This window comes from Pecten maximus, chromosome 7 (genome assembly GCF_902652985.1).
Source record: "Pecten maximus chromosome 7, xPecMax1.1, whole genome shotgun sequence".
Taxonomy (NCBI): domain Eukaryota; kingdom Metazoa; phylum Mollusca; class Bivalvia; order Pectinida; family Pectinidae; genus Pecten; species Pecten maximus.
This window is the reverse complement of record NC_047021.1, coordinates 39,093,708-39,120,795: the sequence shown is the minus strand read 5'-3', so window position 1 is coordinate 39,120,795 and position 27,088 is coordinate 39,093,708. Positions and strand designations below refer to the sequence as shown.

General features: G+C 33.9%; 1 protein-coding gene across 2 annotated transcripts; it reads right to left on the bottom strand.

Moving 5' to 3' along the window:
* Positions 1-927: 927 nt before the first annotated feature.
* Positions 928-26,529, bottom strand: LOC117330809 (ubiquitin carboxyl-terminal hydrolase 15-like). 2 transcript variants are annotated; one of them, XR_004533409.1, is made up of 24 exons: positions 26,392-26,529; positions 22,191-22,318; positions 17,540-17,649; positions 16,813-16,957; positions 16,140-16,285; positions 15,608-15,663; positions 15,297-15,338; positions 14,625-14,802; positions 13,880-14,053; positions 13,097-13,255; positions 12,538-12,762; positions 12,008-12,091; positions 11,502-11,596; positions 11,158-11,226; positions 10,502-10,630; positions 9,709-9,890; positions 8,501-8,713; positions 7,703-7,773; positions 7,033-7,148; positions 6,723-6,872; positions 6,494-6,597; positions 5,869-5,957; positions 3,687-5,272; positions 928-3,648 (listed from the first exon to the last, which is right to left on the bottom strand). XR_004533409.1 is itself a non-coding variant. In XM_033889306.1 (23 exons), exons 1-23 carry the CDS (start codon positions 26,508-26,510, stop codon positions 5,126-5,128), a joined length of 2,931 nt encoding a protein of 976 aa, XP_033745197.1. In that variant the 5' UTR covers positions 26,511-26,529; the 3' UTR covers positions 928-5,125. The 2 variants fall into 2 exon arrangements, 1 of the variants encoding a protein (XP_033745197.1); XM_033889306.1 differs by having other exon boundaries at positions 928-5,272.
* Between the last annotated feature and the right edge of the window lie 559 nt (positions 26,530-27,088).

The following is a 27,088-nucleotide window of genomic DNA, read 5'->3' as shown; positions in this document are numbered from 1 at the left end:
CCACGGTCGTTAGTAGGAAAATGAGGACAATGCAGACAGATCAAGGTCGTTAGTAGGAAAATGAGGACGATGCAGACAGATCAAGGTCGTAAGTAGCAAAGAGAGGACGATTTAAACAAATCAAGGTCGTTAGTAGGAAAGTGAGGATGATGTAGACAAATGAAGGTCGTTAGTAGGAAAGTGAGGATGATGTAGACAGACCAAGGTCGTTAGTAGGAAAGTGGAGACGATGTTGACAGATCAAGGTCGTTAGTAGGAAAGAGATGACGATTTAAACAAATCAAGGTCGTTAGTAGGAAAATGAGGACGATGCAGACAGATCAAGGTCGTAAGTAGCAAAGAGATGACGATTTAAACAAATCAAGGTCGTTAGTAGGAAAATGAGGACGATGCAGACAGATCAAGGTCGTAAGTAGCAAAGAGATGACGATTTAAACAAATCAAGGTCGTTTGTAGGAAAGTGAGGATGATGTTGACCGATCAAGGTCGTCAGTAGCAAAGAGAGGACGATTTAGACAAATCAAGGTCGTCATTTGGAAAGTGAGGATGATGTAAACAGATCAAGGTCGTCATTGGGAAAGTGAGGGCGATGTTGACACATCAAGGTCGTTCAAGCGAGGACTATATTTATATGACCAGTTCTATGCAATTCTATATTTGTATGGTCAGTTCTATATTTGTATGGTCAGTTCTGTATTTGTATGGTCAGTTCTATATTTGTATGGTCAGTTCTATATTTGTATGGTCAGTCTTATATCTTCATTGTCAGTTGCTTTATAATGAGCTGAATGAAACTTAATGTAATATTTTTTGTGTGACAACTTTAAGCGATATTCATGTTCGTAAAATCTTTAAATCTATATTTTGCTCTAAAACAAGATAACCCAAAATATCAGTCCTTTGAAGAAATTTACAATAACACAAAAACATGTTTATTAATAATTTATTTGCAATTAAAATGTAAAATATCAAAATTTTACAGATAACTGCAGAACTACACCATACATACAAAGAATACAGAATACCACAGATTATATATCACCTGGCAAATCACGGCCTTGAATTCTCAAGTTAACTGGTGTACAAATCAGCTCCAAGTAAACTAGTGCAACAGTTCACATTCAGGGGAATCGGAAATACATGTACCACTTAAAATGCGTAACGAATTTGGGGGTAAAAATAGAGTTTGCAGGAAAACTAAATTAAAAACAATTAACAGTCGCTTTTTTTACCATGTTTATGCCCATGTAATATATTTTCCTCTGGAAATAAGCAAATGTATTGTAGCCCAGATATTAATACTTTGTACATAGACATTCTGTCCTGCAGACAGAAGTTGACAGAGCCTAGACAGGTTGAGATGTTCGGTGATTCATTAAGTCATAAACACAGGTGTCAGACTTGATATGTATCTATGTCACATAAACATAGTTTCTGGGTCATTTCATAAAATCTTTAGCATGGCAATTGTATGAAAAATTTTAATAATTAAAGAATCAAGAAACATATTTTTCTTTAAGATTTTGACCAATGAAAATATTCTGCTGTAATTTTTTGACCAACTGAAAAAATCCAACATGGCCCTGTTTCAGTAAATGGTACTTTATATACTGGTAATGAATCAATATCATCTAAATGGATACTTTGTATACACATTAGCAACCTCTAGATCACATTCAATCAAATAAAACAATTAAGTAAATAATAAGATGATTGAGTATGCAACAATATAACCCTTCAACAATCAGTTTGTGTTAAAAATTTTCAGTGAAATATTTTTGACAATATATTGTCAGTATACAGTTCTGTTGATGTATTATACATGTGAACCGTTCGTCAGGAATGGGTGCCAAGTCCCTGTACATTTCCTTGAATAACAACTGAATTTCTTTAGGATTGGGTGCCAAGCCCCTGTGCATTACCTTGAATAACAAACAGTGTTTGGTTTGGAATGGGAGCCAAGCCCCTGTGTATTACCTTGAATGACAAACTATTTTGTTAGGATGGTGCCAAGTTCATGTGCATTACCTTGAATGACCCACTGTATTTCTTTATGATTGGGTGCCAAGCCACTGTGAATTACCTTGAATAACAAACTGTATTTCTTTATGATTGGGTGCCAAGCCCCTGTGAATTACCTTGAATAACAAACTGTATTTCTTTAGGATTGGGTGTCAAACCCCTGTGCATTACCTTGAATGACAAACTATTTCTTTATGATTTGGTGCCAAACCCCTGTGCATTACCTTGAATAACAAACTGTATTTCTTTAGGATTGGGTGCCAAACCCCTGTGCTTTACCTTGAATGACAAACTGTGATTCGTTAGAACAGCGTTCCAAGTCACTGGGCAATCCTTCAATGACAAACTGTATTTTTTTGATCCTGTAACATTTTCATGTTTGTATAAATGCAATACTGCTGGTTTAAAGGAGTACCTGATAGGAGTATTATCTCAAAGGTGCAATATAAATAATATTAAGTTTTTTAGTAATTGAGTGAAGAAAAATACACTTGGCAACCATTCTTATTGAAAACTTTCCTAATTCAAACTGCTTACCAGTTCTTTTTATGTCAAATCTAAATATGGATGTTTCTCTAGATATTTCTATTAAAAAATCACACAAACCAATGTCAGAAAAAATCACAGCAATATATTCCCTTTGTAGACTTCCACAACAATAGCAGAACCTGAAACCAAAATCATTCAACCAATGTCACCATACAGAGTCAACATGACTCACCACGAGATATACATGTATGACACTCTAGCATTCACCTGATATAACCATACATGTAGAATTTATCATACTTTATATACACCATACAAGTATAGCAGCCAACCTTATAATTTGGTTGTCCTTCAATTTGGCTGATGTTCGAGCATTTGGCGGGGCAGAAGGATTTTTTCTAAACCAAATTATCTGATTTTTTTTTTCTTTCCTGCGAAGGTTGCTAGATTATCACACAAAACAAAGAACAGACGTCTTTGAACATAAGTCTTGAGCTATAACTCTCTACTGATCCCACAATATGGTGTATATACACACTCCAGAATTGATTTCTCCATTACATATCACTCTTATGCACTGGCACACCTCATTTCATCATTATTCTACTAACCCTGAAAATCCTGACTTCAATATTATTATGTAGAATGGGACATGTTTACAGATTTTAGGGAAAACAAAATACAAAAGCATCACATAATAGTTTCTCATTCATGGCTTACTGAGAATGCAAGAAACAAAGCAGTCGGAAGCATGTTACTAAGTGTTAAGACAGAATAAAGAATTAATAAGATCATACAACGATTTACCTCAACACATGAACACAGATTGTAATAAATTATTGACCAGCTTATACATAGTTACACAAGTGTCAAACTCGTATTACATTTTGTCTGTACAAACTTATGTCATATTATATCTCTGTTCTTTTATGGTACATCTGTCTGCATAGGTCAAATCCTGTCAATAAAGGTCACATCCTGTCAATAAAGGTCACAATCTGTCAATAAAGGTCACATACTGTCAATAAAGGTCACATCCTGTCCACAAAGGTCACATCCTGTCAATAAAGGTCACAATCTGTCAATAAAGGTCACATCCTGTCCATAAAGGTCAACTTCTGTCCATAAAGGCCACACCTGTCTGCAAACTTGTATCCTCTCAATAAAGGCCACACCTGTCTGCAAACTTGTATCCTCTCAATCAAGGTCACATTTGTCTGCAAAGCTAACATTCTGTCCATAAAAATCACACCTGTCTGCAAAAGTCACATCCTGTCCATAAAGGTCACACCTGCTACAAAGGTCACATCCTGTCAATAAAGGTCATGCCTGTTACAAAGGTCACATCCTGTCAATAAAAGTCACACCTGTCCTCAGAAGTCAAACTTGTCTGCAAAGGTCACATCTAGTGTATGAAGTTCAAATCCTGTTTGTAAACATCCTGAATTTGATCATTACACTGTCTAAAAAGCCTGTTTATAATAATTACATACTGCTAGTACCAACCTGTAGGTTACCAGTATTTGCTGGATGATGGTTTGATGTACTGGTACAAAAATATTATTGCTGTCACGACAAAATCAATATATCTGGATTTGTAAACGTTTTCAAGCTAGAATGGCCATGTATGGTGTATTATATAGCAAATTTTGATCTTACACATTCACTAGCTAGGAAACCCTTCTCATTTTGAATTAAAGGCAATTTAATAAGTTATAGCCTCAAGTATGTACCAAATGTGATACAATATATTTTTTATTCAAATATATACAAAACATCAACATATTTACACAGTAATTAGACTAATATATACTTACTACAGAACCAGATTCTTTATTTACAATTGTAAGATGGTAGAGCCATCTAAATCTAGTACATCACAAATCAAATCCGTCCTCTTTGAGCACAGACAGGTTCTCCCACTCAGTGACTGAATGAACTAAAAAGTAGGACAGTGAGGATAGACACAGTAGGACACATAAGGGCCATCATGGATAGGATACAAGTCAGAGTAAGTGTTGTCCTAAGAAGGACTCCTCAGGAGAACAAATAAATGTGGTCCTAAGTTATAGGTTTTTCCTTAGAAGTAAACTGTTCGTCTCAGCATATTTCAGACTTCCTATATGACAGAAATCAACTTTCAAAGAGGATTCAACTGATCTACTCACACAATTGGCATTTCTACCGCCAGGTAACAGACAATAACAAAATGACTAAGACCTGTTGACAAGGGAGATAACTCCACTTTAACATGCGTGTAAATCAAATACTCTAGTAAGAATATTGAGAATCCACATTACACCAAATTTCTTTTTACACACTGGTAACACACACTAGCTTCACTGGTAAGGAGAAGAACACATCACATCAATGTACATCTTCCTCCGTACTATCTATTTGAGGACAGCCAGTCAGCTCCATGTAAACGACTCACGAGGTTTCTCTGGTGTCCTGTATAGAATGTTTTTTGTTCCTGTTGGGTTCAAGGTTCCTATTTTTAAAACTATGGACATCAGAGTTTTCTTTTTATCACATGATATGTCATATCCCCAAGGTTAATTGTCACATCTTCAGTTAAAACACCCAAGTTCCATCCTCAGTGTCCAGCTAAATCTTACGTGGTCTCCATCTCCTCATCACTGAGACTGTTGGTACCGCCGTTCTCCATGGCCCCTCCAGCAGCATGTGAATTCTGGCTACACTTCATGTGTTTAGACCTAGTCCCCTGCTTCTGATACACTAACACATAGGCAGCTTTCGACTGGAAATAAAAATTCAGTTTTCTTTTTCAGTATGGTAGAATTTTTGAAATGTTACTATTGGTTTAAGATTTTTCCTATTTCATAGATTTAACAAGGACATTTGTGGGAATAAAGAAAATTTAACATAATTTTACAGAATTATTTTGCTGAAAATACATCCCCATTATATTTCATAGATTCAACAAGGACATTTGTGGGAATAAAGAAAATTTAACAGAATTTTACAGAATTATTTTGCTGAAAATACATCCCCATTATATTTCATAGATTCAACAAGGACATTCGTAGGAATAAAGAAAATTTTACATAATTTTACAGAATAGTTTTGCTGAAAATACATCCCCATAACATAGGAAATATTACTGTCGCTAGCTCAGTGGACAAGTTCCTGTTTTATAATCAACAGGCATGGTGATTAAATCCCTGAATCACAACAGCCATATTTTGAGGAAATTTTATTATATACATACATGGTGAAAATATATCATCAGTATGGAGCTGTTTCATAAAGTAAAGAACACGAAACTATATTTCAAATGGTAAACAAATTGGAACACTTCTATAATGGAGATACAAACAGTGCTGGAATTCTTACCGTGACATCCTCCTCCGATGCAGACGACACACTCGAGTCATCATAGTAATGCCATTCATCGTCCTCCGCATGCTTTCCATAGGCAGTGTCTGTAACAAGAGTATACAACTCATCAATGAGAACAGGAAACATGGGCAGATAACTCTTGTCAATGACCTAAAATTAGGGCACTAAACACACTAGCCCTAGCAACAAGGACACATATTTCTTTCACAAAGGCTTGATATGGGGGCTTGGTATGGGAGCTTGATATGGGAGCTTGATATGGGGGCTTGATATGGGAGACACTTCTGTATTGCTGATTTTTTTTTTACACATTTCATTTTCTTTTTCTCTTATATTCAAATCTGTATCTTTTTTAATAACAAATGTGGAATACACTTTGAGGATAAATCTGTTTTACTCGGCCAGGATTGCATGATAATCATAATTTCCCAAATTTCTTGATTGTTCTTATCTATTGGACATGCTCATATGTGAGATAAGAAAATTTCAGTTGTAGACTGGGAGTAAAACATATCACTCCAACTCATTTAATGAAATTTCTCGGACCACACAAAATTATTTTAACCGTAATGAGGCGGTACACTTCGTGGTGCTGATTCAGACATGTTGTTATACTCACAGTGACCGCCACCTAATCCTCCATAGTGATTGGTGACTGCTATCAGGTCATAGGTCACAGCTCCATGCTCTTTGTTGATCAAGTACTTTTTCAGATTCAGCCCTCTGCAGCAGAAAATATTTTTGAAATATTGATAAGATGTCAATCAAGATACGCGAAATTCATAAATAAATTGGCTCCGAAATTATTGACAGTGACAGTGTTACACACAGAATGTTCCGAGACTTACTTGTATGGGAACTCGATGAGTGTGTCAATTTTGTCACGGTAGTAACGATTGTAGGAAAACCTCTTCAGGTGAATGATGAGGATATCTGGCAGTGACCACAGGTCAAACTTCTTTGTAGCCTGTTGGTGTTTCTTACACTGTGGACAATACCTGAAATGAATTGAACCTCGACATATACCACATCGACATGGCAACAAAAATTAAATGAGATCTTTCTTCATATTCTATTGTTTTGAAGGTAGTCAGAAGTGTCTATCTGGAGTGACTGGTTACGAAGACAGATGCTCATAGAAATAGTGACAAAACTTACCAGAGATCATTTTCACCCAATTGTTCGACTCGGGTGAAGAGCTCCACACAGTCGTCCAGTTGTAGCACCTGTTTCCTTTGAAGCCTTTGTTTCACTGACTCATGCTGCTCTAAGTCCTATAAAACACATCACAATGTTAACATCCAGCACTGCTTTTCAGTCTTTGTTTCTTAATTAAGTGCCATAAGGTTAGTGGACAAAGATAGGTGTTACTTGGTTTTTTGAAACAAAGGAACTGGCGAGGGCAGCATATAAGCCTCCCTCTAAAAATAAACTTCATTTTTACATGTGTCCTGGAGAGAAAATTTGTCTCCATTTATATTAAAGTCTAATTGACTGAGATGAAATAAATATTATAGCACCAGCAGGATTTTGGATTAGATTATACAGCTAGATATGGATTATAAAGCGATTATACAGCTAGATATGGATTATAAAGCGTTTAAAGAGCTAGATATGGATTATAAAGCGATTAAAGAGCTAGATATGGATTATAAAGCATATTCCCAATCAAACCCACATTTGAACTTTGATGGACAAATGGACATGCAGTAAAACATGACATAAGTGTAGCAAAACACTTAAATAGACCTTAATGCAACATATAAAACATGTTAAACTTAATACCCGACACTAATTTGACTAATTGATATTTGTATGCTGCACTTACCTCTGCGGCTTGTTCATCATAGAATTTGTCCTTTGCTAGAGGATGCCAGTCTACTGCTATATGTGTTCGGTCTGTGTGAAAATAATTAGGTCAATATCAATGTTTAAACCTTAATCTCAGAATAAAGCAAAATGGTTCTTTACATATTATATAAAAACTATTATAGAAGAGATACCAGGAAATGGTTTCCTCTTACCAAGTTGTATACATTGTAACGGAGCAGTCGATGGATATTTGTAAAGAAATTAGTGTAAAGAAATTGGGTAATGACATAGGATACTGGCAATGTCACAAACAGTGACACGTATAACCATGGTGACAGCCATTCAAAATCAAGGATGATATCCGCGGTAGTGTGTTTTTAAGGGTCACCAATTAAAAGGCATTAATCAATTCACAGTATAGTTATCATATTTGTACGTTTTAAGATGATATTTTATGCTTTGTTAAACATTATTTCAAATTCATTTTGAAATATTTGATTATCAGATATTTTTGCTTGTAAAATATTTGATTTTGAGATATTCCTTTTTAGAAAAAAAAATTTTGAGCTGGATTCATACTTATCAATGCTCTGTAACAATATGACAACAATTGATACCTATGAAGGCCATGACTTATGGCAATAACAGCATTATGAAGGCCATGACTTGTGACAATTACCACATTATGAAGGCAATGACTTACGACAATTACAGCACTATGAAGACCATGACTAATGGCAATTATAGCACTATGAAGACCATAACATATGACAACTACAGCATTATGAAGGCCATCATGACCTGTGACACTTACTATGTAGACGTAGAGGATTTCCATCATTTTTTAATTTGTGGTCTATTTCTGCACTTCCATAAGAATTCACCATCCTAAATTTGAACAGCGGTGGTGGTTCCATGTTAACGCCATCATTTGTCTCTGTGTTTTCATTATTCTGTATGTTTTGTTTATCTTCCATTTCATTTTCTTTGCTTCCATTTGCAGCAGATATTTCCATTTCATTAGCATCTACAACAGTATCAATTTATACTATAGAGAAACCACACAAAATCTTATGCAATTGTATCAAGTTATTCTAAATAGAAACTATTAAAATACAATTCTTCAGTATTTTTCATTCCGAAATACTGAAGTAATTAGTTATGCATTGGACAAATAGTAAAATGTGAGTCCCTAATTATATGATACTAAAACCAATTTTTACTGTTTTACTATTTTAAAAGACACATCAACACAACCAATTTTCAATCTGGACTTTTTTCATGTACAATCAAATTTTAAAGTATAAACAATTTTGTAATAACAAGATCGACAATCACGGCTGGGAATAGAAACCGTCATAATGTTTTTATCTGTACACTTGTGTAATGGGATTTGTTACCAACCCTTAAATTCAAAGCCGCAATAGTTCAGTTTGTGATTCTAGGGAAGCTGAGAAACTGGCCAGTTTGTACTGTTATGGTTGTATCCTTGGGCAAGACACTTGCAACGGGCCTCCCATATGTTGTCCAGTGAGATAGTCACCAACTACTACAAAGAGACCCCCCTTCAAAATGACCCTGGCTGTTCATGGGGTGATAAACCCAGCAAATAAACTAATTTCGAAGTCACTACATGTTTATGCAGTGCACTGTGTTGGACTAATAGCTCTTTCCTGATAACCTACGAAGATTGTTTTCATGGTATTTAACATCAAGGTCATATGAGGATGGGCAACTTACAATGGTATGTAGGTAACACTGGATTTCTGAGGTAGTTTTTAATTTCAGGCAATATCAAGGTTTCCTACACTGAATTTCAGGACATGTTTTGGTGATACCGTAAATCACTCTTATCATTATATAATTTTCAACAGACATTTAATTTCCAGATGGTTTATACTGGATTGCAAGACATTCTGTGGATGCTCTACACAGACTCTCAGGAGATTCTTTAAACCGAAGCTCTAAACTTCAGACTTCCCAACCTTTATTTCGCCTTAAGTTAATTCTATCCAACAGTACCTCCATTGATCTGCTTCTGTTCGTTTTCCACAGCCATCCCGTTCTCCTTCGTGGTTTCATCGTTATTGATTATGTCTCTGTCCCCGTTATCCTTTCCGTCATTACAGTCGGCCATTTGTCCATCTTGTTCATCCTCATCCTTCCACCAACAGCCTGCATTCTCGGGAATCTTAACATACCTCCTGTAAACCAACAACACGAATCAATATATAACACGGAAGAGATTGTGGGTGGCACATATATAAATAGATAAATTGGAACAAAAGTTTTCTTAGTAAATGAATCGGTCAGTAAAGTCATTGAGAAAATAGTGCTACATTGCATTTCTGTACCAAAAATTCCTGTCGGGTTCCGAACAGAGTAAATGTACATAGACAATGTAGTGAATATCGCTGGTTCTGGTGGATATGGTGGGATGTTACAGGACGTTAAAGTCAGTGGTTAGTAAAGTCAGGTTTTAGTGTACACTGGTTTTGCCGACACTTGCACTGTCTATATTACTAAATATATAAATACATACGCGAGAATCAATTACTTGTTTACACTTTAATTTTCTATTTTTGTAGATCCCCTTCAAAAAGTTATCGCTGTATCATAATGGTAAAAATTCAACAGCACCTAGGGTAAAAACTATCAGAATATGCCCAAACTTGACACAGGGTTGATGAAAACCTTGTTTTGACGAAAAAATGACAAAATTTCCAGACACCAAAATATCTCAATTTTTGTAGGTTATCGAGTTATCTTAAGTTAACTCTGCTGTGTACAATGTCCCAGACAGTGTCGTACTCACGAGACTCGCTGTAGGAGCTGGTTGTAAAGGATCTGATAGGTACACTCCCGTCTTGGGACGGGAAGGAGGAGGGGTTGTCCGAACAGTTGGTATGTCGACATCTGGTAACTTGAGTACTGATTCTTCATTCTACAAAGTATGCAAATTATAGAAAACACAAATGCATCGTCAATATTAAAGTTAATAACATATTCACAATTTTAAAAAATTTTCCCAATCAAAATATTGAAATCAGTTTTCAATAACTTTTCCTGTATATCTAACTGATCTCACAATCACCAATCAACTATTGTAAACTGTTTTCTACTATAGTAAACCAACTCATTTGGAAGTGACTTAATTTCGCGTTTTCTTGACTATGACTCTTTCACAGCAATTTAATTTTGCAATTTACAGTCTTAAAAGGCCTACTGTACCTGTAATTGAAACTATTTCGCATTGATTAGTTTTCATAAATTTCAATTGCCTGCGAAATACTTGAAAATTAATTGCACACGAAATACTCGAAAATTAATTGCACATGAAAAGAATTTGGATTACTTAATGTATTATGTACAGGCAGATTTTGCAGCAATTTTTAACTCTTTATCTCTGCATAATTTATTCCTTCATACATGAATATGTTGATAAAGTTAAGTTTGTTAGTCATCACTTACCTTTTCTCCCTCATGTAGATTGGAACAATGACAGTATCTGGGTCGTCCCACGCTACAGGTACCTCATACCTGTTAACCAATCAGATTCATTGAACAATTATATCACTATATAACAAACTTTTTCAGCAAAAAAATATTATTAAATCTTTTTTGTCTGCATGAAGCGTTTTATCTTGTAAGTCATTTAATACCAATTCTCAATTTCTCATGATGTTTTATATCGTTTTTATTTGAAGTTATACTCAAAATAGCTTTAATAGATAATGTGATGTGTTTTTAAAGATCTAACTTTAAATAAAGTTTATTTGTATTGGGATTCATAGTGGAATGAAAGCCATACTTACACAAATATGTCATCCCTGTCTAGTATATTGTTAAGTGTGTCATCATGAGAGAAAATTTTATGGAATCTGTGACTATATACATCAGTTACGGCCATCTGGAACACAAATATACATTTTGTTTACAAAACACACTGTAATTTACAATGTAAATAGATACAATGATGTTATTCTCACAACAAATTCACCAGAACATGACACCCAATGAAGCACCACACCACACTGTAGATTTATAAGGAGAATTCTTTATTTCTAAATGGATGATTGAATTTTTACACTAGAAAATTTTGTCATAAGGACACAAGTTATATGGTAATGCCAATATTATTCAATACTAGTACATATCATACCCTGACACAACTAGTGATTGATGTCCAAGGGTAATTGTTGTATCCATAGTCATTGTTTTACAGACTTATCACTTCTTCTCTTTACAATATTATCCGAAAAGAATATTCATTCATCAATAGTTTTGCATTGAATTTCTCAACAGAAAAAATCCTTTATACCTTGTCTGGGTCTGTTTGAACATGATTTGACAGTGCATTGCATAAATCCGTTACAATTCCCATTTTTGGCACGGTTAATTTGAACTGAAATAAAAGAGTTCTTTTTAGTACAACAGTTACAATGAAAATATATAAACATCAATATAACATTAATAGTTTGCAGAACAATGACATTTACGCAAAGTGTGTAGGAATGAGGAAAATATCATTAACTCCAGTGATATTTTCTTAATCTGTGATAGTGACATAATAAGCTGGATAATAAGGCTTATTGATCAGTTACTCAACTAATTCCTAGTCCCTTGAGCTGTTATCAAAACACAATAAAGTCATCGATTGCAAATAAATATTGTCAGATAGATTTCATCAAAATATTGATTCACAGAATTCTCTCTATCAATAGAAACTCATTTGCTACATTTGTAACAAGAAACTTCATTCCAAATGCAGTATAGTGGCCATTTATCAGAGGATAAAAAACTTGATCTAATTTACTTCCTAAGAATCTGTTTGCTTAATCCGCTTCATACCTGCACAGGCTTCTTCTGGGGACTAAGAGGAACCCAGAACACTTCCAGTTGGCGCTCCTTTTTGATTGGGAGAGGTAAAGAGAGATAACAGAAGGGGTCAAAGGTCACAGAAATTTTAGCACACTCCGGACAATGTACAGTGGACTTTAAAAGTCCATGAAAAGTATCTACTATCACAGAATCATTCCTCTTCCTGTAGTTTTCCCAGGATTCCTTAGCCACTTCCTGTAATATAAATACAACAGTATTACAGTTTCTGACAGTGAAATCGTGAAAAAATGGAATCCGGAATATGATCTGGCCTGCCTAGGTTTGTAGAGCATTCAGCTCAAATAGAAAATCTTTCTCAAAAACAATACAACACTTGAATATTGCCTCCACAATTTCAAGGACATAACTTATGGTACTTAGCATTTACCAAATGACATATAAATCAATAAATACAATATTAATATGAACCTTTGGGTTAGATCCTAAAGTTTTAATTAAACCACCAAACTCCAAAATTACACTATTTTTTAGGTGATATGTTATGGAGTTATTTTCTCCAACACTTTACCTTATCAGGTCGGTTGTCGGTGTCTTTCATCTCTATATAAGGTTTTTGACGGATCCTGTTTAGGTCTTCGTGTAGACCGTCCAGTAGAAAGGCCATCAACTCCTGGGAGTCCTGTTGTTGGAAGCCAGAGAACTGCGGCGCAAATCTACCCACTGCATACTGTAAACCACCAAATATTCTTATGAAGCTTTGGAACAAACTCTGCCTCCAAGATTTTTACAAGATGTACATGTATTATATTCTACAGTTAATATATAGAGGATATTGAATGGTTTCCCGTTTAATATAAGATATATTTCACGAGTATGGCAGAATATTGATATTTTCACCAGTGAAATAAAGAAATTTGTCAAACTAATAAAACTTACATTTTCACTGCAAAATCTTATATTTTCACTGCTCATTGCTGCAGTGAAAATATAAGTTTTATAAGTTTGATAAATTTCGCTGGCAAAAATGCAATAAATATACTTGTCCTATTTAAACCAACATTTATCAGCTCCATACAAGTCAAACAATGTAACATGAATATATTTTGCAGTATATCATAAAGTGTATCATAAAGTATACCATTCCAGTTGAAATTCTTAGAGATGGTTTCCAATTATCTACTTATGAAATTTAATTTGTGTTCATGCCCTGCTTAAATTATCACAAAAAGCACTAATTTGATACAAATCTGAATGATCGCCATATCAAATTATTGCCTTTGTTTAATTAATTCAATAAGAAACCTAGACACTATGTGAGATCATTGTAAGCCAGCATTGCCTTACTTATTACCTTAAAGTTCCTTGGAGCGGTGTAGCTGTATTTCCCAGACCAAAGCGTTTTCACAAGTTCTGCAAATGATCGTGCGATTTCACCCCTCATGCCGAGAGGATTATCTTCATTGACTTCGTTCACCCATTCATCAGTGAGGAAGTACTGGGTTAGACTAGGCACGTTACTCATACACTGAAAAATATACATGGGCATCCTTCAAAAGTCATTCTCTCATTTTCCTCTTATTACCTTAATTTTACTTACATGTATACCACGTTCAACGATTTTGAGCAAATTTTTTTTTGCTTTTCACCATTTCCTGGAACTCTGAGGAAGGGTACTAATTTAGCAGATTTTAAGTGGTTGTCAATGTTCAGAAGAACTGCAGCCCTGATCAGCTCTTTAAATAAGAGTTTCTTGCTGCCATTTCCAAGATGTGCTACTACAACATGCATGTATCGTGAGGTACGGTCAAGTTCATGAAGTACTCTATTACGTTTATACTAACTGTAATAAATCCTCTATTACGTTTATACTAACTGTAATAAATCCAAGGGCCAACACTTAAATTTTGATCCAGAGTAAAGAGTGGGCTTACAGCAGAATAATGAAATAGCCGTTTTAGGAATTCACCTGAATTGACAGACATGGGTGGGCTTATTACCAGACATGGGATTTGGGATACAATATACTGTATTAATGTTATTTTGATTGGCTAGTCAACACCTCTCCGTTATATAAAACAAGATTCCATACAACTTACCTGTAGTGCTGAGTTCATGAAACAGGTGTTGCCCAAGTTAGCCAGCCCACACAGCCCCGGGGTGGCGTGGCCCCGCCCTGGCTCGTAGCTGCTGGTACTGTTATAGTAGCTGTTGTAGGAGGTGCCTCCACTATACCCTGAACCTGAATCATGGCTTGAACTCCCTATACTGTTGGATCTGTCAACAAGTCAACAGATAATTGCTTAATATTTCAATGGATTGTGTGAAATATTCTATGTAAGATTGATTGTCTAAAATAATTTGTTAGTAGTCTATTTTTTCATAAAATAATGTAATGGAAAAAATTACATACCAAACATTAGCTCAATTTCCATACACTGAAAATAACATTTCTGTTAACAACTAGAGAAATTAAAAAAAATTCAGACTACTTACTTGAAGTTTTGAAATGCTTAAATGCTATTTGTTATTTCAATCAATTTTTTAAAGACAATTAAAAACAATTATGAAGGGACTTAAAACAAACTACAAAAGTCCTCCAGCACATATTGAAACCAAGCCTATAACAGTTATCAGCAGAATAGATATTTTTGAAACTGAAAACGTGTTATCACGTACAAGTTACTGAAAAGCATCTTATACGGCAAAATTAAACAATAGAGATTACGATATCCTTGTGTTAGTGAGTAAAACTGTAGTCAGGTTCTTACCTCGAGTTCGTACTTGTAGATGTTGAAGTGTAAGTGTTGGTACTGAAAAATGAAATCATTTATTTAAACTAAATAATAACATGCAAAAATTTTTTTTTTTTTAAATTTCATTAATAGTCATTAATTCCCTTTAATACATCAAACGAATGTCACATAAATTTGTGATGAACAGGAAGAGGTTCCTCATGGTATTATTGTTTTAAAATGGATTCTCTATAAAAAATGAGCTAGGCTTATTTGTGAGCAGGGCTTTATGTTTGTGTTAAAAAGTCAGTCGTATTTCAAGTCAGATACTGATGCTGATGATTTACCTTTTAGCTTGTCTTGGCCAAGTCCCATCTTCATTCTTCTCTTCAATCACAATTGTCTGATAACACAAAAGAAATGTGTATAGCTATGTATTTTGAAACAAATAATTTTGTTTATCAACTCTCATCTCATAAAAGGCAAATAAACAATGATAAACAACAGAATGTTTCAAGTTATACAGTATATGATTCCAAAAGATTACATAGGGTTGAGAATTTTTTTTCTCATTGAGTAAATCGGAGTTCGCACAATAAGGTCTAATTGCCTGTAATGATTCATCCTCATGCCCAGTGCCTGCTGTACGGTAAACGTGGAAATTTACGCAAGGGGGGAATTTACGCTAATTACACAAAGTCCTTTTGATCGCGAAAATTCCCCGAATGCGTATTATTTTTTATATCAATTTGCATAATCTTGAACTACAAACAAAGGTGGATCAATCGTGAAAATTACCCCAGCGCGTATAGTTTACATATTGAAATCGCGAAATTAACCCCCCGCGAAAATAACCACTTTTACAGTAATTAGCATTACCTGCCCAGTATACAGTCCTGCATCTTGTAATGTGTGCTCTGGTTTGTTCAGGTGTTCATAAGTACTGGCCATGTATTTATTCCATAATCTGACTTCTTTCTCTTCCGGGATTTCAAATACATTTCTCATCTCTTTTTCAATTGTTTCTGTGAATGAGAATTTCATCAAAACTCAAAAAAAGGTATACATTACAATTTACGGGATAATCAAGTACAATTGATTTTTTTCTTAAAGCTGCTACATTTGAGACAAAGAGGAATAATAATTAGTTAAAAACAAGAAAAGGCTTTTATACAATATCAAAAAGTTGCATACTTTACAATATTAAGTACCACTCTTCAAAGGCTTGAGCTTCACTTTTAATCTTTTTAATTAGTTACATCCCGCTTCTAATTCTTAAGTGAATACAATTTTAATCCCAAAGAAATTCAATTGTGCTGCACCTCTATATTTCGTAATGTAACATTCAGTCTGATAATTAAATCAATCATTTAAATGATGACAGTATTATTTTGTTTTTCAGTTATTGGTGTTAATTAGATATATTCTAACAACATCAGTCCCAATTATTTTTGCATTTTTGTGAGAAGTAGTGTATACACTGCTGGCAATGTTGTACTTATTAATTAATTTCATAGTCAGCTTCTGAATATGAACCATTTATGGTACTTACCTATAGTGGCTACTCTACTGAATTGCTTCGTTATCACAGTTTCGAGGTCCGAGTTCCGACACAGTTTCACGTCCAGCAGGTACACTTCCACCTTGAAGTGTTTAACAAACGTTCCTTGCTCTATTACACCTCTACGTATTGGCTCCTACAGAAAAGAAATTTCAAATCAAAATCCTCATTCAACACCTAAATCAAGCTGAATTATGTATATATTGATAAAACCATACAGTAAAATATGTTTCTTAGAATTATTATAGTTATTTTTTAATTGTTTTTATGTATTATTTAAAGATTTTAATATACAATGTTTCATTTTATTCACCAAGAGCAAATCATAGATTCACTTCACACAATCTACCAAGTTCTTGGTTTCAGGCTTCCTTTAACACTATTTTTTGTCATGTACAGTTTAATGCAAATAAAATATTAAACTAAATTTTACAAATAAGCTGAGTTAATTTGAACTATAACATTTACAAATTGATTGTATGTCAGATGTTTCTAGCTTGCTAAGCAACATTGGTTGACAAATTAAGTTATACATTATTTCGACGTATATAGGTCATAACTATACAGGAAGTACAGATTTTAAATTTTAGATTTGTGACTCAGACACCTACACAAGGAAATCAAGTTTCCTTATTTGTACCACTAACATTTTTTTTTAGATTTGAAATTATACATCTCTAGTGTAAGGCATTATAAACATGTAGGTGTTGATACCTACCTGGTCCTTGGCCAAGCCGTACCAGACCAGCATCTTATCCCAGGCTTCTTCTGGTAGCAACATGTAATCTAGTTCTTCGATCAGATGATGTTTCAGACCTCCTTCCTCCTCTACAATACAAGATCACATTTTCGTAGGACTTGGTTAAATTCACAGCTACACTACACTCAATATATGTCATACCTTATTTAGCCTGTAATAAGTCTAAGGAGCTAACAAATAAACTCTTGACTCGACGTTTGGCTTATTACAAGACAAGGGAACAGCATTTATTGAGTACAAGGTAAACAGCATTTGTTGAGTACAAGGTAAACAGCATTTGTTGAGTACAAGGTAACAGTATTTGTTGAGTACAAGGTAACAGTATTTGTTACAGGACAAGGTAACAGCATTTATTGAGTACAAGGTTAACAGCATTTGTTGAGTACAAGGTAAACAGTATTTGTTGAGTACAAGGTAACAGTATTTGTTACAAGACAAGGGAACAGCATTTGTTGAGTACAAGGTAAACAGCATTTGTTGAGTACAAGGTAAACAGCATTTGTTGAGTACAAGGTAACAGTATTTGTTACAGGACAAGGTAACAGTATTTGTTACAGGACAAGGAAACAGCATTTATTGAGTACAAGGTTAACAGCATTTGTTGAGTACAAGGTAAACAGCATTTGTTGAGTACAAGGTAAACAGCATTTGTTGAGTACAAGGAAACAGCATTTGTTGAGTACAAGGTAACAGCATTTGTTGAGTACAAGGTAACAGCATTTGTTGAGTACAAGGTAAACAGCATTTGTTGAGTACAAGGTAAACAGCATTTATTGAGTACAAGGTAAACAGCATTTGTTGAGTACAAGGAAACAGCATTTGTTGAGTACAAGGTAACAGCATTTGTTGAGTACAAGGTAAACAGCATTTGTTGAGTACAAGGTAAACAGCATTTGTTGAGTACAAGGTAAACAGCATTTGTTGAGTACAAGGTAAACAGCATTTGTTGAGTACAAGGTAACAGCATTTGTTGAGTACAAGGTAAACAGCATTTGTTGAGTACAAGGTAAACAGAATTTGTTGAGTACAAGGTAACAGAATTTGTTGAGTACAAGGGAACAGAATTTGTTGAGTACAAGGTAAACAGCATTTGTTGAGTACAAGGTAAACAGCATTTGTTGAGTACAAGGTAAACAGCATTTGTTGAGTACAAGGTAAACAGTATTTGTTGAGTACAAGGTAAACAGTATTTGTTACAGGACAAGGTAACAGCATTTGTTACAGGACAATTAAGGAATCAGCATTTATTGAGGACAAGCTAGGAGAATAGCATTTGTTTGTTGCAGGACATCGGAATAGCATTCACTATCCATTTTACTGAACTACAATAGAAATGTTTGGGTTTATTAAATATAGCATGTGTTTATCATATATAAATATAGGGTGTGTTTATCATATATAAATATAGGATCTGTTTATCATATATAAATATAGGATGTGTTTATCATATATAAATATAGGATGTGTTTATCATATATAAATATAGGATGTGTTTATCATATATAAATATAGGATGTGTGTATCATATATAAATATAGGATGTGTTTATCATATATAAATATAGGGTGTGTTTATCATATATAAATATAGGATCTGTTTGTCATATATAAATATAGGGTGTGTTTATCATATAAATATAGGATGTGTGTATCATATATAAATATAGGATGTTTTTATCATATATAAATATAGGATCTGTTTATCATATATAAATATAGGGTGTGTTTATCATATATAAATATAGGGTGTGTTTATCATATATAAATATAGGATCTGTTTATCATATATAAATATAGGATCTGTTTATCATATATAAATATAGGATGTGTGTATCATATATAAATATAGGATGTGTTTATCATATATAAATATAGGATGTGTGTATCATATTTAAATATAGGATGTGTTTATCATATATAAATATAGGATGTGTGTATCATATATAAATATAGGATCTGTTTATCATATATAAATATAGGATGTGTTTATCATATATAAATATAGGATCTGTTTATCATATATAAATATAGGATGTGTGTATCATATATAAATATAGGATCTGTTTATCATATATAAATATAGGATGTGTGTATCATACATAAATATAGGATGTGTTTATCATATATAAATATAGGATGTGTGTATCATATATAAATATAGGATGTGTTTATCATATATAAATATAGGATCTGTTTATCATATATAAATATAGGATCTGTTTATCATATATAAATATAGGATGTGTGTATCATATATAAATATAGGATCTGTTTATCATATATAAATATAGGATGTGTTTATCATATATAAATATAGGATGTGTTTATCAGATATAAATATAGGATGTGTGTATCATATATAAATATAGGATGTGTTTATCATATATAAATATAGGACGTGTGTATCATATATAAATAAAGGATCTGTTTATCATATATAAATATAGGATCTGTTTATCATATATAAATAAAGGATCTGTTTATCATATCTAAATATAGGATCTGTATCATATATAAATAAAGGATATGTTTATCATATATAAATATAGGATCTGTTTATCATATATAAATATAGACCATTTTATCTTTAAGTTTTCTCCAAAGCAATTTCTTCATCATTTTCAAATTTTAACACTTGACTGGGGACAAGAATAACTGATGATTTTTTTCCTGGCAAGCTAATGTGCAAATATACAACCACCAGCTTCATATGCTTATATACCATCTATAGACACCTGGATTTTGATATCAAACTCTTATATAATATAACAATTCCTGTAAGAGAGTAAATGCCATGTTGTGTGTTTATATAAGAATAAGGTCTTAATACAAAGTTTATACTTTTTTTTTTTATTTCTGAAAAATGACAAATATACATACCGTATTTATTCTAATAAACGCCCCCACCCTAATAAACGCCCCCCCACCCTTTTTTTGGAAAGAAAATTCCTCAATTCGAGAAAAAGAACTTACCGTGGCACATCCACGTGTGTCCAGAGGTAATTATTTAAAGGATATCCAACATAAAACTAACACAAACCACAAAACAAAGTTTCAGTAACTATATACACAGTACCACTATATCGTATCAACAAACGTTAATGTCCCGGGCTGTCATACGCGCCACTGACCTCGCTGTCATCATCACTTCCGGTGGATTCACTTTCACTTTAACCGAGTTCAACTGCACCTCCCATTAAATTTTCCAGTACATCCTCAGCTTCCTGGACGTCAATATTTTGGAATTTTACTGACCTTCCTCCTCCCTTACAGCATTTTGATGTTTTAGAAATGTTTTTTAGTTTTTGTTTGTTTTGGCACCAGTCCCGCACTCGTTTCCGGTCAACCTTAAACACAGTAGCTGCCGCATGTTTTCCCTTTTGCTCGGCGTAGTTTACAACTTTCAGTTTGAAACTTACTTCATATAACTTCACTTTAAACCCGACATGATTGATAGCAGATATAATAAACTACAAGTGATGAGAGTAAACTGGATCGTGACCGGTTTATGACGCAATTTAACACACTCGACCCCGTGTTTCAAACAATGTATATGTTGTACGTAATGTACAACTACCGTAAGTATAAATAACAAAGTTTATGTTTCTTGCAATTTCATACACAAAATGTTTGTCACTTAGTTTTACAATGTTTTGGATACATATACACATGTTTCATGGTGTGAAATGGGTACATACAACATATCTCACAACTTACCGACTCTGAAATTTTGATCTCCATTAAACGCCCCCCCTTGGAAAAATTTCACGCCCCCGGGGCGTTTATTAGAATAAATACGGTATCCCATTCAGCTCTATTCTATACTTAAGATATCAGTACTCTTATCCACTTGCAATTGGGACTGAATTAGAAAGCCATTAATCCTAGGCCATAGCTCAGTATACCATTAAAACCACAGTAGGCAAAGTGTCAGAATGAGGCTTTGCTGGTTATTTGAATTCCTGTTCTTTTCACTTGTAAATCATGCAAACTTTTCTTGTGCTTAAGTAAGGGTAGTTATTGCAAACATTTTAATATTACAATGATATATAATGTTTATGTCACAATATTTTCATTCAATACCCTATGCATTTCCAATGATTTTTTAACGAAATATGAAAAGTGAAGGTCAGTTCATAATAATATCAAAGTTTGGAATTAATAGAATGATCTAGGCTGATCTGGTATATAAATCAATATGTGTATTTATATTCCATATTGAACTATGCTTGCAAAGTAATATACCCACAGGGGCAACACACAAACTGAATCAAAACAGAGTTAACAGTGAGTAAGTTTTTTGCTGAATTCCAGTAGATATATCATTAACAGGCATGGAATATATACAATATGGCTGAGAGAAATTTGATATAGTAACACATCTTTTATTCACTATCAAACAAAATAACATCACATTATAATAATATGGTAAGTAATTCTTATCAACAACTTTTTCACTCTGTTAGAAACTGCCAAAAACGGATGTCCTACAAGTAGTCAATTTGATTTGTTCAATCAGAACACCAGTGTTACATATATACAAATAATCAAGAATTGATAATATTTCATTACCTAAACTGGTACATATATCATATATTGTATCAACCTACCTTTGAGAAGTGGGGTGTTGTCCATTGGCCCAGGATGGGAGTTCTGTTCTCCAACACTGAACGAGTCCCAGCTGTCGTACCCAACATATTTCTTCCACTGTTTGTACCATTTAGTGTCCAACAAGTACCTACAAACATACAAGAATGATGACAGATCCTCTTTGTGTTACAAACATATGAAAAAATAATAATGGATACTCTTAATGTTACAAAGATATCGGAATAATGAAGGATATTCTTTGAGTTACAAACATACAAAAAAATAATGATGGATACTTTTAATGTTAGAAACATAAGAAAATAGTGATGGATGCTCTTAGTGAACATTACAAACATGCGAGAATAATGACGGATACTAGATCTTTGTGTTTCAAACATACGAGAAAAATGAAGGATAATTTTTGTGTACACAAGTGACAATCAGTGCGTATTTGTGATAAAATTCAAGATCTATTAGATTCTGATGTTACGAACAGCATGCTTTAGTAAAAAACAGCTGAGAGAGAGAGAACATGTATATATATGTATATATAACATAGAAACACAAATGACGAAGGAAGACAACTTTATGACTCGTGCCCTGACCGGGCCTCGAACTCACAATCTACGGCACCCAATCGCCAAGCCAGAAATATCCGCAGCTTATACCACTGCGCCACATCAGCGTTCTTAAAAAGAAACTTTTCAATGGCGCAGTGATGGCCGGCCCGATACTCTGACATGATCATTGTGGAAGTCGTCTATTAGATGATATGAATACCTGGATCGAAATGTATTTACATACATGGATACGAATTCTACATATATTATAAATATTTCTCTCGGTACAACTACCACAGGAAATTCAAATCTATATCTTCGGATCACCAGCACATAGTGTATATGATACATTGTGCTAATAAATAGATATATAACAAAGAAACACAAATGACGAAGGAAGACAACTTTATGACTCGTGCCCTGACCGGGCCTCGAACTCACGATCTATGGCACCCAATCGCCAAGCCAGAAATACCCGCTGCTTATACCACTGCGCCACATCGGCCTTCTTAAAAATAGGGCTGTAACGAGTACCCGGGTGACCCGTCACGGGTCGGTTTTGATTACGACCCGGGTTTGAAATTGTGTACCCGAACCCCGAAACTTTGTACTAACATAGTAATAACTACTATTAATAGTTCACCGAAATACACATATATTTCGAAGAACACCGTATAGCTTTGACACACTTGAGTCATCAGATATAGATAATTACCATACACAAGCCTCGCACAAGTCATGGATAATGATAGTATAAAACTGCTCACTTTCATCATGTTGTTTTCGTGTGTTCTCTTTACCGGAGTTATTATGGTAGAGCTGTGTTTCCGGTCATGCGCAAAACAAACTGCACGTATGTCAACCAAACAACATGGCTTCCTTGATTAAAGTGCGACTCAATACGATGTCTTTTCATCAATATATCATGACTTCATCAGTAATGTTCTACTAAGAAGTAAGAACTATTAAAAGTATTAATTTAACACAAACAAATCCATGTTCATAATACCAAAGGTCTCTCCTAGGCCTGTTCTAGGCTAAACGTCCGTACAGGGCTACAACTTACAAGTCTACAGCCAACGGGTAACCAGGTCGGGTTATAAAGACAGAGTACCCGGGGCAAAAAATTTGTACCCGTGACAGCCCTACTTAAAAAAGAACGTTTCAATGGTGCAGTGATGGTCGGCCCGATACCCTGACATGATCATTGTGGAAGTCGTCTATTATATATGGGTTACAGATTGGTATGGTATATACTCTACCAATAACGATACCCTGACATGATCATTGAGAAGTCGTCTATTATATATGGGTTACAGATTGGTATGGTATATACTCTACCAATAACGATACCCTGACATGATCATTGAGAAGTCGTCTATTATATATGGGTTACAGACTGGTATGGTATATACTCTATCAATAACGATACCCTGACATGATCATTGAGAAGTCGTCTATTATATATGGGTTACAGATTGGTATGGTATATACTCTATCAATAACGATACCCTGACATGATCATTGAGAATTCGTCTATTATATATGGGTTACAGACTGGTATGGTATATACTCTATCAATAACGATACCCTGACATGATCATTGAGAATTCGTCTATTATATATGGGTTACAGATTGGTATGGTATATACTCTATCAATAACGATACCCTGACATGATCATTGAGAAGTCGTCTATTATATATGGGTTACAGATTGGTATGGTATATACTCTATCAATAAAGAGGTGTATAATCAAGTTTAAGTAACTGCTTATGCTAAGTATATAATTTCAAATCTTAAAGTTTGATTTGGTGATTTTGAATTATATATGATAATACATAAAGCTAACAGGAAATGAAGGATACAAAATATATCATAAACAGAATCAAAGATAAAAAATTTGTTCAGAATTTATCAAATAAACACACATTCAAAACAATGACAATTATAGAAAACATCCATAGCTCTATGGTAAAGATAGAAATTCAAAAACAGATTTTAAATATATTATATTGTTTGCAAAATGTCTTAAAACTGTATCAATACTTTCCAGAGTTGTAGTTTCAACTAAGATGAATATCATCTTTGGAATTGTTTGCATATAAGTATCAATTACATTTTTTTTTCTGTTGTCTATATCTTTAAATGCATAAAGGATCTATGATATTTCCTCACAAAAACATTGCCTGTTCAATTGATGTATCTATATAAATTAATATGCAATGAAAAATATATATGAATGTATGGATCTTTCTTTTACCTTGAATAATATTACATGAGAAATGTGATTTTTGCATGTTGAAAATTTTAAGGTAATATATTATTGTTGGTACAATGGTTTTATGATTAGATGGTGTAAAATAATTGTCTTTAATTACCATGATGACAGAGAAAAAACAATGTAATGTATTTTTCTAATTAATTTATCTAACTTGAGAGACATTTTCCTGCTATCAAATTTTGATCAAATGTGAGTTGTCATAATCACTGAAATGAATTTATAATCTGGCAATGAAATAAATTAACAAACATATTAATAGCTTATGTTCAAAACAAATGTCATGACAAGATGAGATCCAACTGTGTCACTCTTGTTAAGAACTTTATGACAAGCTTATAATAAAATCAAGCTTCCTTCCAATGCCTTATTCATTCATTTGTGGATATAGCTGCAATAACGTTACTCTGGACGACGGACGGACAATTTCTGACCGATAGATGTCGTCAGAGGTACGATTCCCTTCCATTGATGATAGTGCTGCAAAACAAGGAACCTCAAAAATGCTACAAATAGTAGATGTCATGTAGCTTAGCTTAGGAGTAAATAGTTATTATTTATTTTGATTTCCTTATAAAGAAATTATCTTTACATTTTATCTAAGACAACGGTATGTTTGAACTGATATATCCATGTGTCATGCTTGCCTGTTTTAGATTTTATCATTTATTGCCAAAGAAATGACGTAATGCGCAGGTTTGTGGATATTGCTAGTAGATACCAGAATCATCAATTTACATGTGTTTTTTTATCTGAGAAAATTATAATCATATCTTAATATACTGCCTGATTTGAACCACATTGGGGCTTGCTACAATATCAGCAATGGGAGGGACTTCATACCCTTGCAGTGTAGGCAGGGTATGAATATTCGTTCTAGTATGGATACTGAAAGTTATATGCAAAATTTATGGAAGATTCATGATTTTGTAAATTTCTGTAAGAAGACCCGTAAAAGAATAGCCAAGAAAAACAATACATACTTTCAGTAACATTACAATTCATATATGGATAACCTCAACATGTACGTGTTCAAAAGATCCTACAGTAGGACCGCTATAGTACAGTATAGTACTGTAACAGTTTTGGGAATGAAATCAGCACATAAGTCGCAAATAATTGAATGAAAATTTTTAAAATGTGTTAGTATTCACAGTATACATACTTACATATATATAACAAATGCAGAGCATGTTTGTGCTTTGTGTTGAAAAGAAGAGCCTTAAGGATGGGCGCAGTAACATTACGCATGGGAAATGATGAGTATGCGATACCACAACATTTGACATAAGTCAAGATCACCGCCGACTTGTTGCAGGTCACTAGAGATCATAATATTAGACATGTGCTATCAAATTAACGTATTTTAACAAATACATACCACGTGTCTCCTTTTTTGAGAGTTTTCTTCATCAGATTTGCAATTTCTGACTTTTGTTTGGCACAATCGGGGATTTTTTCGGGGTCTTCCGACATCTCGACTACACCACCTTCGGCCATTTTGAGAGAAAATGTCTCGAAAAGCAGACCGAAACGAAAATGAAACGGTCGATTCGATTGGCTTTTGCCGAATGACGTCATTAAAAAGTGTGACTCATGACCTGAAATATAAAATAAATGCAGACACCATCGCTTTAGCAGCACCATGGTGTCAGTGTTTCGTGAATGATATACTTCCGCGTGTTTATTTTTATATATTATTGAACTCAAAACGAATATGAGCATATTTTTATCTCATTATTTATTTCCCGGTAAGGAAAATCAAGTAAAATGTTATATAAAGTGAAAGTGAAAGTAGAAAACAATCTCCTCCTTCCACCAGACTCAACGAAAAGTCAAAATTTTGTATTTTTATTGAAGTGGGCATGTCTTATGTGGTCAAATCAACCCTCTGTTAAACCAAGTGCAACACTTTCGTTAGGACCTGATGAACCTCGTGATATTTTTCGCTCTGTGTGTGTACCATAAAAACTCCTGAAAAATACATGTATGTTATACAAACTAGTCTTTTACTACGTTTTCCGCTTTTCGCTGAGTTTCGCTTACGCTGTTTTAGAGCTCAAAACCACCCCTTATAT

Coding starts and splice junctions, on each gene's coding strand:
- LOC117330809 (XM_033889306.1), bottom strand. CDS start 26,510: ATGGCCGAAGGTGGTGTAGTCGAGATGTCGGAAGACCCCGAAAAAATC. Junction 22,319..26,391: donor CTCAAAAAAGGAGACACGTG/GTATGTATTTGT, acceptor GTATGTTTGTAG/GTACTTGTTGGACACTAAAT. Junction 7,774..8,500: donor AAATCCTCTACGTCTACATA/GTAAGTGTCACA, acceptor ATTTTCACACAG/ACCGAACACATATAGCAGTA.